The sequence below is a fragment of the Bos taurus genome, chromosome 3, assembly GCF_002263795.3.
Source record: "Bos taurus isolate L1 Dominette 01449 registration number 42190680 breed Hereford chromosome 3, ARS-UCD2.0, whole genome shotgun sequence".
Taxonomy (NCBI): domain Eukaryota; kingdom Metazoa; phylum Chordata; class Mammalia; order Artiodactyla; family Bovidae; genus Bos; species Bos taurus.
Window position 1 is genome coordinate 112006853 of NC_037330.1, and position 14171 is coordinate 112021023.

Sequence of the window (14171 nt, forward strand, 5' to 3'; positions counted from 1 at the left end):
AGGATTCTGAAGGCTAGAAGTTCAAGGTCAGGGCACCAGCCGATGCAGGCTCCGGTCCGGGCTGGCTTCAGATGGCTGCAGATGTCTTTCTGGCTTGCAGGTGACTCCTTCTCTCTGTGTCCTCAGAAGGCCTTTTCTGGATATGTGCATATGGATTGGGAAGAAGAGTGCAAGCTCTCTGCTATCTCTTCTCATAAGGACACTAATCCTGTCAGATCAGGTCTCCGCCCTATGACCTTGTTTAACCTTTACTATGTCCTTAGAGGCCCCATCTCCAAATATAGCCTCACTGGGGGTTAGAACTTCAACATATGAATTTGGGGAGACACGAGCTTTCAGTCCATTAGCACCATCCAAAGCCAAGCCCTCCATCTCCACCCACACCCCTACGCCCCCTTCACCCCATCTCCATACCCACCGCCACCATCCACGCCATCACACAGCCTCATTTCCACTTCCTCCTTCTCCCGTCTCTGACTCGGTCCCCAGATTCTCCCAGTTCTCCTCCTGTAGCATCCTGGCTCCTCTGTCACTGATGTGGCCGAGGCCTTCGTCACCTCTCCCTCCGCCCCAGCCATCTGCCTCAGGCAGCTCAGTGGTCTTCCTAGAATCCAAATCTGCATGCTTCCTGCTACATTAAAAAAGAAAAGAAAAAAAACCCTTTTTTAAAAAATGTTTATTTACTTATTTGACTTCATCAGGTCTCAGTTGCTGCACACGGCATCTTCATTGCATTATGCAGAATTTTTCGTTGCACTTTGAGGATTCTGTAGTTGTAGAACACAGGCTTAGGTGCTCCATGGCATGTAGGATCTTAGTTCCCTGACCAAGGGTCAAACCCACATCCCCTGCATTGCAAGACAGATTCTTAAACACTGGACTGCCAGGGAAGTCCCAGATGACAACTTCTCACTGCTTTCAGGATAAAGCACAATCATTCACATGGCATCCATAGGCCCTCTGTGATGATAATTCCAAGTGCTGGCTCCTATAAAAGCCCATTCTAGGCAGATAACAGTTTATTAACGTATCCAGTCCTACAGGGCCTAGCCCAGGGCCTGGCACAGTCAGGCACCCTTCCCCTATACCCACTCAATTCCCTTTGGCCTGCTTTACCACCTCCCAGCACTCAGGTGCCAAGAGCCCACATTCTCCACTGTCCCCATAGGCTCTGGGGTCAGACAAACCCAATTTACAATCGAGTTCTGCCAGTGGCTGTGTGTATGATCTTCAGCCAATCCCTCAGCTTCCCTGAGCCTGAGCTTTCTCATCTGTGAAGAAGGACTGATAAGCATTCATCACATAGGAGTCTTGAGAGAACTCCATACAGGGACTCCCCCAGCATAGGGCCTGTGTGGGGGGTGTGTGTGTGTGTGTTCAGTAGCCCACTCATGTCCGATTCTTTGCGATCCCCTTGGACTGTAACCTGCCAGGCTCCTCTGCCCATGGAATTTTCCAGGCGAGAACACTGGAGTGGGTTTCCATTTCTTACTCCAGGGGATCTTCCTGACTCAGGAATCGAACCCTCATCTCTTGCGCCTCCTGCAACAGCAGGCAGATTCTTTACCACTGCGCCACCAGCATAGGGCCTAGCATTTAGGAAACACTCAGCTTAAAAGCCTGCTCCCCTCTGCTGCCTCCCCAGTCCTGCAGCTCTCCCTCCAACCTACACTCGTGGCCCAAAGCTTCAGCATTACCTCCACCCCCACCTTAGCCTCCTTTTATCCCAACTCTTAGGAAATTCCACACAGGACAGGACACCTTGGCCCAGGGATGGGAGGTTGGCAGGATACAAATGTTCCCACAGGTGGCGTGGGGCATTTGAGGGCAGAACCCTCCCCCACGCATACCTGACCCCATCAGCATCAATACCCCTTGTGCCCCAGTTGAGGTAGAGAGAAGCTTCCTTGGGGCAGGCAGGTGGTACCACAGTATCACCATCCCCTCCCATTAAAAGTTCAAGCTCCTGGGTGGAAAAAGTTGAGGGATTTATTTCCCAGAAATTCTTCTTGTTCTGTTTGTCACAATCCCAGGTCGGGGTGGGGGAGGAGCCTCCAACTCCATCGATATCCACATCCTCGAATCTTGGAAACTCAGGCCCCCTCCATGAGGGCAGCCAGCTGTAGAAAGCACATTCACAGTTGCAATTGCTCTGCTTCCCAGCAGAACAAGAAATATTTAAGGAACAGGCAATTAGCACTTACCAGAAACATTATAAAATTACATACAACTTGCTAACAAGTTTTAGCATCAATCTGGGAGTCTCCTTGCTTCCTGACTTGGAGCCTGGAATCTGGCGGCCTCATGGGGAATCTAGGAGACTGGCCCAGAGGAGAAAGGAGCTGGGACATTGACCCTGGAGATAAGGAGGATCAGGGCAGTAGCGATCATGTAGGAAGGATGACAAATAGTCCAGGGGACTCACGTTGGAAATAAGGTCACCTGTGCGTTCAGCATCATCTAGGCACCTATTATATTACAGACACTGTTCAGACTGCAAGGGGATACAAGGGTAAAAAGACAAGCTGTGCCTTCACCCAAGTCACAGTCTGTCTTCACTAGAGTCAGAGGAAATGGGACGTAGCAAGGAGGGGCCACTAACAATACTCGAGGGCATCAGGGAAGGCTCCCTGGAGGAGCTGATGTCTGAAACTAAAACTTGCTTGTAGGGTGGAAAGGAGTTGATCTGACATCCCCAAGGGAGAACAGGCTAACTTAGCAGGCTAACAGCCTAGGGTTGAAGCTAAAACCTCCGCAGAATAAAGTCTGAGAGCAAGCAGGGAGAAGGTGGTCAAGTCTAGCCCTCTGCAGGCGATGCCTTCATCCCCTTCTCCAGAACTGAACGCTGGCGGGGGCATCGGGGGGCCCCTGCAAGAGATGGTGCTGGAGCTGAGCTTGAAGGAAGGCTGAGGGCAACAGCCCAGCTTCTTGACTCTGCTCCTTTCTGGACCCCGCTTTTCCTCCTTTCAGAGTGCCAAGCACGTGGCCATTTTCAGTCCCAGGTCTGTAACTTTCAGGACCTCTCCCTCTTCTTGCTTTACCCCAATAAGTTCAAAGGCCCAGACTTTCCAGTTTCAACAAGGAATGACATCGGTCACAGTCCTAAGATGCTCACTGAGTTTCCATGACACCCTTAACGCTTCCTCAGTCTCCAGACCCAGAGGTTTGCTAAGGGTGGTAAACAGCAGAGGGCATTGTCCCATTGAAACTTAGCAGGAAGCAATCTGCCAGCACAGGCTTCCCTGGTGGCGCCCCTGTAAAGAACCTGCCTGCCAATGCAGGAGACATGGGTTCTATCCCTGGGTCAGGAAGATCCCCTGGAGGAGGAAATAGCCACCCACTCCAGTATTCTTCCCTGGGAAATCCCATAAACAGAGGAGCCTGGTGGGCTACAGTCCGTGGGATCACAAAGAGTCAGAAATGACTTAGCAACTAAACTACAACAGTCTGCCAATGAAATATATTCCTTGAATATATGGGGTTTTGCAGATGGCAAGCTCCAGTTGGGGCTGATGCAAACAGTATGGGGCAATCTGGATATTCTTTATGTTTATCTTCACCCATATTCACCATATTCACCCCTGTGTCCCAACGTCCTTCAGCCTGTGAACACATCCATGACAGTGTGATGGAGGAAGGAGTGGGAGGGACGAATGTCACGCACCACATCCACCCACACCTCCATTCCATCCGTGACACCTGTGTGCAGAGAACGGCGCACAGATTCCCAGAGACACACAGACAGGTGTGCTCCGCCTCTTGCCTGCTTGTGACCTTCCCATCATCAGGAGAAACATAGAGTAGGACGTGGTTCCGAGGAAACCCATGGGATCCAGGCATGCCCAGAGGTCGTCTAAAGCACCTAAGGTGTCCTGGTCACCTGTCAGGAGTCTGTGGTTGAACAACGGGTCTGGAGCCCTCAGGATGAATAAGGCACTGTGCTTGGTTCCAAAGATACAAAGAGCAGAAGGGGTGGGATTTTTAAGGAGCTGATCTGGGCTCTTCATGGTCTCCTCAGTCCATCTCTCCAGGCTCATCTCTTTTCATCCTCATTTCCTGCCACACTGAACTTCCATTCTTCAAAATAAAGAAATAAATAAATTGTCCAAGGGGGGCTGGGAGTGACAGAGAGAGAGAGCAGGAGGGCAAGCTAAGTCTGCCTGGATGATTCAAGGGCACATCCCCAAGTGGGAAGCACTTGAGCTGACACTGAAAGAAGATTCTTTGACAGACAAGCGGGGGTGTTCATTAAGGAGGAGCGGACAGCAGGCACCAACTTAGAGCCTTGTGAGAGCCGGCTGGAATCCGCCAGCAGCAGGCCAGTAATGACCTTGAGGAAACCCCTCCTGGTTACTGGTTATGTGCCACGTGCTGGACGTTTTGACAGTTGTCTGATATACATATACTCATTTAATCCTCAAAACAATGCTGCAAGGTGGCTGTTATTACTACCATTTCCATATTACAGGTGACAAACCTAGGGCTCAGGGAGGATAGGAAGGATACCCAAGGTCTATTCCTTACTGTCAGAGCCAGGATACAGACCCAGGACTTTCTGACTTCAGAGCCCTCATTTGTCATCCTGGTGTTATTTTGCCTCCCTGAAGGTGGTTCCTTTTTATGGTGTTTAAGTCTCAAGGTTGAAGATGGCAAAGATGAAGCCAGGGTGGGAGGGGTTGGCAAAGATCCTGCCGTGCCAAGGAGTTAGGGTTTTCATCTGTGGATTATGGGAAGCCATGGAAGAATCAATGAGCAGGGCACACTAATGATCGGATGTTTGTTTCTAGCGATCTCGCACTGCTCTGCAGAGTACGGAGTCCAGGGGAGGGGCAGGGGAACAGTTTTTGCTTGATGACATGCCCAGGTGAGAAATTAAAGAGAAGTGGGCTGAGGCAATGAGGGATGGGGTGGAGAGCAGACGGTGCAAAGAGGAACCACAGGAAGTGGTCAGCAAGGGCTGATTCCCCTGTCTGCCTGGGAAACTTCCATGAAGTCTTTCCGCTTCTCCCAGCCCCAGGCTGAGGTCGGAGCTGCCTTACTACACCTGCAGGGGTGGTGTGATAAGGTGCATCCCACGTGTACACTGTAACTATGTCTAACCCCACCTGACTGTGAGTGGGCAGGGGCAGGGGGCCGTGGGTCGGGCAGTTCTGCATCGCTAGCACTGAGCCTGGCATTTGGCACAGTTCCCGTGCAACACACATCAGCTGTGCTCACACACTGAGCAGCATGCTCTCTGCTCCAGGCGCTGTACTAAGTGATCAACAATGCATAACCCATGCCTGCCTCTGCAGGGCTTACGTTCCAGTGGGTGGGGAGAGGAGCAACGAGGAGCCCACCTGGCGGCCAGCGGGGCACCAAGGGGCTGTGATGTGAATCTGCTTGTTCCTGATGCCCCACAGACAGTAGGCTCCAGGAAAGTGAAGGGTTTTGCTCTTTTCTTTCACTGCTACATGTGCAGTGTCTGGAAAAGTAACTACTGAAATGAAGAGAGAGATACTTGCAAATCAGTGCACAAAGGAAAAGACCAGAGTGCCAAGACAGCAAAGGGAAAGGGAGACATCTTGGAAGCCTGGGTAGGGAAAGAGCTCGGAAGAGGTGACATCTTAGGCTGAAGTCTGTCACGTGAGCAGTGGGCCCTGGGACATCAGGGAGGAGGGGACACTGTAGCCCAGGCCGAGGGGACAGTGAATCAATGAAGGAATGAATGACGTCCCACCCCACTGGAAAGACCATGAATCCTAGCTCACACTCACCGCCCCTCTCCCTCTGTGTGGCGCTCCCTTCTTGGAGCTCATCAAGTAGTGAATTTATAGAGACGCAAGATGCAGCTCCTTTTCTACAGATGTTGCCATGAAAGTGGATTCCAATTTGGTATTAGAAATGGGAAAACCTGGGGAGAAGATGGTACAGTTGATCACAGACGTCAGGGATAAAACAGCAGAGAAGAAGGAAAGTGAATACGCAGGTGGAGATGGAATTCTGAGGGTCTTTGAAGCTCGCATCTGGTGTTCACCAGCTCACTTCTGGTTGGCAGAAGGAGGGAGGGAGACAGATAAACACTTATAAAATAGAATTCTATTAAGCCAGAGAACAGGAAGCTGCATGCATGATCTTCTCCAAGTCAGAATTTGACTTAGGGATTCAGTTCTGGGCTCTGACCCCAGATTTGGTCAGCATCTGCCGGGAGGGTCAGGTTCCCGTGCCTTTTCCAGCAGGAGGGCAATGGGGCCTTGGTTCCCATGTGTTTCCAGCCGGGGTTGACCCTGGGTTTGGAGGGAAAGTCTAGATCAAGACATAGGGTGTCTGAGGGCCAGAAGCCAGCCCCCAGCCTCCTAGTCTTCCGAAAGGCTCTCTCGAGCCACACTCTCTGTTCTTCCTGACTCCCCACCCAATCCTGATTCTGTAGTCTGTACCTCCCTCTCTTCAATATCTTGGACCTCTTCACCAAATGCACCCTTAAACCTGACTTCCCCCGAGATCACTGTTCCTAGGAGCCCTCTCCAGAGCGGGCAGCTCCTGTCCGCAGACCCCGTGAACTTGACACTTGAGAGGTGGGTTCGTGTGCTTGCTCTCCAGTGCCTTCCACCTACGTGCACACCCTTCTGCTTTGCCTCGGCTGTCTCCACCTCTGCTGTTCACTCCCTCCTCGTCCAGGTCGCCAGCCTCTTCCTCTCCATCCTGAGTCTCGCCGCCACTTGCTTTTCCGTTTCTCAGCCTTCTCACCTCCTGGGGGTGAGGACCTTGCTCTCGCACCTGTGAAACCTGGATTCCACTCAGCTGCTCCGAGGCCCCTTGTGCCTTCTGCTCCTCCACCCCCTCCTCCCTCTACTCCATTCACGTCCTTCTCTTGGCTTCTCCATTCCCCATCCCCTCCCCCACCTACTCTGTTCACATCCTTCCCCCATCAACCCCGGCCCCTAGCATCAACCATCAGCTGTTCTTCGATCAATAGCCTCACCTCCCTGCCCACTGCCCTTCCTTCTCTCCACGTGCATGTGAACCAGTATACGGGGGCTCTGGGACAAGCCACACAGCCCTGCTCACGGGTGTCCCTGAAAACGAGCTGAGCCCCTCCGTGGACCCGGGGTCCATGGCTGTGTGTCCAGCCACGATTCCTCTTCTCCAGGGGATTGTGGCAGACATTCTGCTCAATGCTGCCTTCTTTTCCCCACGAGTGGTCCCCCGCCTTCAGCAAACATCATGACCCATCCTCCTCCTCCGCTTGTAATGTAGAGCCTGTGTCATCACAAGAGCTCCTTCAGCCTCCTGCTGTCCTTCCTGAAAGGTCGCTGTGGTCACCTCTGCCCTCCTGGCATCACGAGGGAAGGGGAGCTTCCTGATCTCTAAGGCAAGCCCCCAGCGTGCACTGGTCCCGGGCCTCCTGCCTGCTCCAGAACCTCACGCTGTTACTGTCCATTTCAGCTGACCATTCAGTGTCTCTCATTCAGTCATATTCTCCATCTCTGTCTCTCCCTCTCTCCCCTTCCCCATCATGTAATTACAGCCTAGTTTATTCAACCTTAAAAACCCTGCTCCACTGCCCCCTCGAGTCTACAATCCTCATAAGTTGCCACCTGACTTCTATTTGTTCACTTTGAAGAAATGCTTTCTTCACGAGTCATCTCCTCTTTGTGGATCATCATCCCTTTCTCCCACCCTGTGCCGGCCCCGTCATCACACTCGGCCTCCTGCCAGTAACCAGTGAGCTCCTTCCACTCCCCTGCGGCCACTCCTTTCTAAACTTCCACACAGCCCCCGGAGATCAGGAGCCTCCCTCTAGAAAGGGAGCTCCAGGTAGCAGGACCTGTGTCTGCCTTGTGCTCTGCACACTCTGCCCAGCCCCAGTGCCCCGTGTCGAGGGTCACCCTAAGTAGATGAGCCAATGCTTGTTGAATGCGTGAGTGATCTCCCTGCCTCCACAATCGCTACCCCCAGATCATTCTCCAGGCAGCAGTCAGGGTGACCATTTAAAACCCACATCATGAGATGCCTAGTGAAATGAAACCCTTTCCCGAGTCCCCACCCTCTGCCATTGCCTACACTCTGAAGTCCAGGCTCATCAGCAGGTCGCACAGGCCCTTCTGTGGGTTGGCCCTGCCTGCCTCTTCCGCTCTCATGCCTCATCACCTTGTGGAAAGTACTCGTGCTTATAGAAAGGCAATGTGGCGTGGTGGTGAAGAGCCCTGGAACCATACAAACTGGGTCTGGACCTTAGATCCACCATTTCCAGGCTATATGACCTTGGGTAATTGCATGACCTCTCTGTGCCTTGGTTTCCTCACCTTTAAGATGGGAATGGTAGTACCTAGCTCACAGTGGCATTGTAAGGAAGAAAGGAGTCAACCATGTGTAAAATGCTCAGAGCGGCTGCCAGCACATCGTCAGAACTACTGATTCATTGTGATCACAGTGATGAGTTGCCATCACTGCTGGGGTTGCAGTCCTGCCAACAGCCTGACTTCTGTGCCTCTGCTCGGGCTCCTGCAGCACAGGAAGGGTCCTTCCTCTCGTCTCCCTCCCACTAATGCCTTTCTCTTTTTCCCAACTTTATTGAGATGTAATTAACACATAACATTGTGTCAATTTGAGGTGAACAACGCGTTGATTAAATATGTGCATATATTGTGAAATGATTACCACAGGAAAGTTAGTTAATACGCCCATCACGCATCACCTTACAACGTGTGTGTGGTGTGTTGAAGACTTTTAAGATCTACTCTCTTAGTAACTTACAAGAATACAACTACAGTGTCATTAACCAGAATCACCATGCTGTGCAGCACCTCCCCTGACTTGTTCATCTTATATTTGGAATTTCATGTCTTTCAAACACCTGTACCCGTTCCCCTACTCCCACGCTTGCTCCCCCCCACCCACAACCACCATTCTACTCTGTTTCTGTGAGTTCATTTTATTTTTTTAGATTCCACTTATAAGTGAGATCATCTGGCATTTGTCTCTCTCTGACTTATTTCACTTAGCATAATGCCCACAAGGTTCATCCACGTCACAAATGGCAGAATTTCCTTCTTTGTGGCTGAAAACATCCCAGTGTGCATGTATGCCGCAGTTTCTTTGTCTGTTCATCCATCAGTGGACATGTAGGTTGTTTCTAGGTCTTGGCTGTTGCGAATATTACTGCAGTGAATCCCACTTGTTCTTTTTACCTGTTGGCTCCCGCACAGACTTCAGGCCTCAGCTTAGATGTCACCTCCTCCAGAAGTCTCCCCTGATGCCTGGGCTGAGACTGGGCTGAGAAGAGAGAGCCATGGGGGCACCAAAGAACTCAGCAATAAATAATATTGGATTGCCCAAAAATTCATGTAGGTTTTTCCATAACCTCTTATGGAGAAGCGTGAATAAACTTTTGGCCAGCCCAATATTTTACTGTTCTAGTTATTAAAAACCAAGATGAATGCAAAATATCCAAATTTTTTTTTAAATTTCAAAAATGACTCTGATGCCCAGGACTAGGATGAGGCAAGCAAGGTGAGTCATCAAGTGCTGAGTCAGATCTGGTCTTTTTATTAAAGTTCTAGTATCTCTCTTCCTGTTGGATTTGATTTATAGGCATCAATTTTGATTTTCTAAAAATCAAGACACTGCACTGAGATCATGTTTGTCTAGCTGGCTGAGTGCCTGCTGCTCCCTAAAATTTCACTCCCAAGGTTAGTGCCTCACTACCCACACCCCATCTCCAGCCCCACCTTCCAAGTGTGAGCTGTGTGCACCCTGTGTCATGAACACTAGCTTCCTGGTCTGGACTGTTTAGTCTTTGAGACCAGAGCCCACGTCCAGGTCCCAAGTGTCTGGCACAGAGACTGGCACACAGTAGGTGCTCATTCTATGCTTCTGATCATACTGACAGCAGGCGGAATGGAATGGGTGTGGACGGGGCCAGGCCTTCTCAGTGGAGAGAGCAGAGTGACTTCCCTCCTCCCCCTCAGGATGCTTGTTCTCTCACGCTGATCACACCCCCAGACTAGCTGGTGTGGTCTGGGGTGTAGGCAGGTAGACCCACATTTACCTCTTCTGCAGCATACCTGGGCCTCCCCAGAACGCCTTACACCTGGGTCCCCTCCCACACAGTGAGTTCAGCTCTGTCTTCACACGTGGGTAACTTCCTTCAGCTCTCAGAGGGTCCACAGTGAAAGTCTTCACCCAGGTCCTGTGTCCCTGAGACAGCATGCTTGGGGACAGCACAGGGAGGGGCCTTGCTGCTCACTTCTCCATGCTGACTTGTCTCGGGGACCCTGCTTCCATTTCTTCAGGTCTCCTGGGGCTCCGGGACCTGCAGCAGAGTGGCCACCTTCCCGGGAGCGCCTCCATGGCTGCGCTTGCCCAGGCCTGGCAGGAGAGCTGTCTTCAGAGGAGGGTTGGCTTGTGCTTTCAGGCGTGTGCAGAGGGAGCCATCAGGGGCATGCCTGAGATGAGAGGAGGGTGAGCTGACCCGCACTGGAGTCCTCAGGCCTCGTGCCTGGTCACGCAGACCCTCTTTTCCCCGAAACGAGGGACAGCAAGAGCTGTCTGACTTAGATCTCTCTCTCTCACACACACACATGCACACACACACACACACACACACAATGACTTTCTCTCTCATACACACTGTCTCTCTGTCTTTCTCATACACACACACTTTGACTCTCTCTAACACACACACACTCTCTTTCACACATACACACACACTCTGACTCTCTCTTGCACACACAAATCCACACACTCTCTCTCTCTCACACACACATACACACTCACTCAATCCCAGCCAAAGAACACCTTGTTCTGCCTGCTCTCATCTGTGGGCTGGAGGCCCTGGCTTGAGGGAGGGGGACCACGAAGGTGACCATGGTCACCGTCCAGATAAGGCAGCAGTGCCTGGGGCTCGCCAGACCTGAACGCAGGACCCAACAGCTGTGGTGAGAGAGTTTTGTGCAGAATCACCCCAACTTCAGGGACTGTGACTCCAACAGCCCGTAACAGTGCCCACGGAAAAGGCAGTGTCGCTTTGGCCTGACAGTCCTGGGAAGGTGTCCAAAAACTCCCACTATCCCAGCCCCCTGAATCACAGGACTCCTGCTGTCCTCACCTCACCATCTGTCACTTCATTCATGACTCGGAGTCCTTCCTGAGGGTGCCCTCCTCCCTGCGAACCGAGCTCCTGCTCCCCACTCCTTCCCCTCCTCTGCTCCTGCTCTTCATCTCTCACAGCACCAAGCTCGTAGAAGTGGGGGGCGACTCCGGAGGAAACTCCAAGGCCGAGGCCAGGACAGAGGACTTCCCTGGGGTGTCTCAGTCCTGACTGACTCTCCCACCAGGCCTCCACCCGTCACGCCCTGAGTCCAGACCTCCAGAGCTGTCTGGGGGAACCCACTGCCTGTGCGACTCACCACTGTTGGATCCATGAACTTTAAAAGCATGCTTAATGAGTCCTGTGTTTTTTCATTTTACCTGCTCCTGTCTCAAACAGAATTAAAAATATATCTTCGTGAAAATGCTTCCAGGTCAGAAGGCAGTGGGTATTGATTCTCACATCATCTCTGGGTGGGGGAAAGGCAGGCAGCACAAAGGCAGCCTCCCTCCCATTTTGTTCTTACCTTCACTGCTCAGGAAGGGACTGGGCCTCAAATCTACCAGGGAACAGGCATAATTTGAATGCAGAGTCCAGTCAGTAAAGAAGGCTCCAAACCCTGTGAACCTGTGAATTCCTAGGACAGTGTCTCACAGGGAACATACAACCACCTTCCCTGAATAAAAACAGCCAAGCACCTGGAGTATTCCTTATGGGTGCGGAGTCCCAGAGCCGGAGGGCCCGTTCCTCCCAGGGCTTCTCATCAAAAGCCCACGGGGTCTGTCTGAGCCCTGCCCTCGTGGCGGAGGTGCAGCATCACGCCCCGGCTTCGGGCGGTGTGGAGTCACCACGTGTGTCTGTTCTCTCCTCTCCTCTCTTGCAGAAATCGAGCAGGGCAGCTGTGGAGATCCCGGTGTACCTGCCTACGGCCGGCGGGAAGGCTCCCGGTTCCGCCACGGGGACACCCTCCAGTTTGAGTGCCAGCCTGCCTTTGAGCTGGTGGGGCAGAAGGCAATCACGTGCCAAAAGAATAACCAGTGGTCGGCTAAGAAGCCAGGCTGCGTGTGTAAGTGAGCGGGGAGGGGGGTCGCTTCTACGCAGAAGCCAGGGACCCATGTCCTAGCCTATCTGGGGGCCCCGTCCTTGGGAACCTCGTAGGGTCGTAACCACAGTTTCACTCTGGTTGGCTTCTTCTCTTTCTTGAAACATCTCTGGCTGAGTCCTCATTTCTGGCAGTGACGTGAACGGTATAGCACTGAGCGTGACTGCTCTTGACATCCGGGGCTTCTTCGACAGTGCCTTCCTCTCCCCGGTGACCCTCGCAAGCACTGTCAAACCCAGACGTTTCCTCCTCACCCTTCTAGTTGTTGGTGACGCCACACCGTCGAACCAGGGTGGAAGGTGCTGGCAAAGCTCGTAAGGCTCTAGACACCCTGCCAGCCTGGGGGTGCTGCGGGATACCATGACCGTGCCGGGACTCGCGGGTTTCATCCGATTGCTTCCTCTTGCATCAGCTGTAGGGAGGGGTTGGGATCCAGCTGTCTTTGAATTGTTGATCTTTGGGAGAAAGGGTTGGAGTTGAGTGCTCTGTTCTCTGGGGACAACAAGGATTCTTTTCTTCCCTCCTCTGGGATGGTCTGACTTTGCTTTCCGGCGCAAATAATACTTTAAGTCCTGGCTCCCAGGGAAATCAGCTAGCGTGAGGGGGCAGTGTGTAAAGGAGCAGGCTTGGTCTTTGTTCAGACGTCAAAGGTTCTCCCTCCCTGGGCTGTCGTCTCTTTTTCTCCCAATGCTCACCCCCGCCACCCTCCATCTCTTACAATCTGCTTCCCCCAGGGAAGGGCCGACAGCCTGACTTCTCGTCTCCCTTCTCGGTGGGTTTCTCAGGTGCTGCCTCGTAGAGAATGTTGGCCCCTCGCGGCAGGGAGAGGAGTAACCTGGGAGACTATAAGGAATATCTGTGATGATGGAGAGTTTGGCTCAGGAGTGGCTGGGCCAGGTCATACCACAGTGACTACGTCTTGAACAACCAAAAAAATCACTTTGTGTAGTGGGCAACGCATTTTTGATGACCTGTGAGTTTTACGTAAAAATTCTTGCAGAGGTTTAAAGATCAAATCGCTCTTAGATGTACATTAAGCAAATCAAATTATTGAAAAACATATTGCGTGGAATCAGTCAGAGATCTCTGGCCTGATGTGGTTAGGATATAGTGCCTGACAACGTGCACCCTGGGAGCTGGGGGTAGGGGGCAGGGGGCAGGGGAGGTTAGCAGGGAGTAGGACTGGGCAGGTTCAGAGATGAGCCTAGGGCAGAATGGGCGGGTCGAATGGAGCCCTGCAGAGCGGGTCAGAGTCAGGTCCTCAGAACGCAAAAGGTCTGAACTGCAAGAGTCCCAGGGAGCGTGGGGGCTCCATCTCTGAAATCCATCTGGGAGAAACAAGGCAGGGAGAACTGAAAGGGTCAGACTTCTAGAGCAGAGAGCTGGCAAGAGTGAAGTGTGCCTCAGAGCCAGCTGGTGACTTAGAACCAGGATAAAGCTCCCTGCTCCACAAACTGAGACATGCAGGTAGCAGAATGCTGCCTCTGGGAGGTGGGGCGGAGTGGGGGTGGTCTGTCACTCAAGCCCTCCAGGAATTTATTTGCCCTTTTGGCTCTTAGAAGTACTTTCAGGAAATCTCTGAAAACTTCAGTCAGTGCTGCTCAGCAGGCTCTCTGCTTCCAGGAGGAAAGCTGACAGGATGTTGAGCACTGCTTACAATCAGCTGAGAAGAAGCAGAGGGCAGAGGAGTCCTGGCGGGTACCGGGTGGTACTCTCTGTGGTTTAAAACAAGGAAGAGGAGCCTGAGGCTTATTGATGAGAACCGTGAAGCAGGCACTCTTCTTAGGGGTGGGGGGAGGGGGGGAGGATGGCACTTCTTCTTCCAGATGATTCTGGGAGATGGGGGGTGATATCCCCAAGGTACTGCCATCACTCAGGTATTTCTGATCATGTCGGTATAACAAACATGGCTGGAGTCTCAGGGATGCTGCCTCTGGTGGAGGAGGCCAGAGAGGATGTGCTGGCCCCAGGCTTTTGCACCATGAGCAAGGTCGCAAG

The 14171-nt window shown here is 52.3% G+C and overlaps 1 protein-coding gene across 1 annotated transcript in view; it reads left to right on the top strand.

The window, feature by feature from the left end:
• Positions 1-14171, top strand: part of CSMD2 (CUB and Sushi multiple domains 2) — a 689877-nt gene that overhangs the window by 402925 nt on the left and 272781 nt on the right. Inside the window, exon 13 of the mRNA XM_015467054.3 lies at positions 11955-12137. Coding sequence (XP_015322540.1) covers positions 11955-12137 — 183 coding nt within the window. The remainder of the gene's footprint in view (positions 1-11954; positions 12138-14171) is intronic.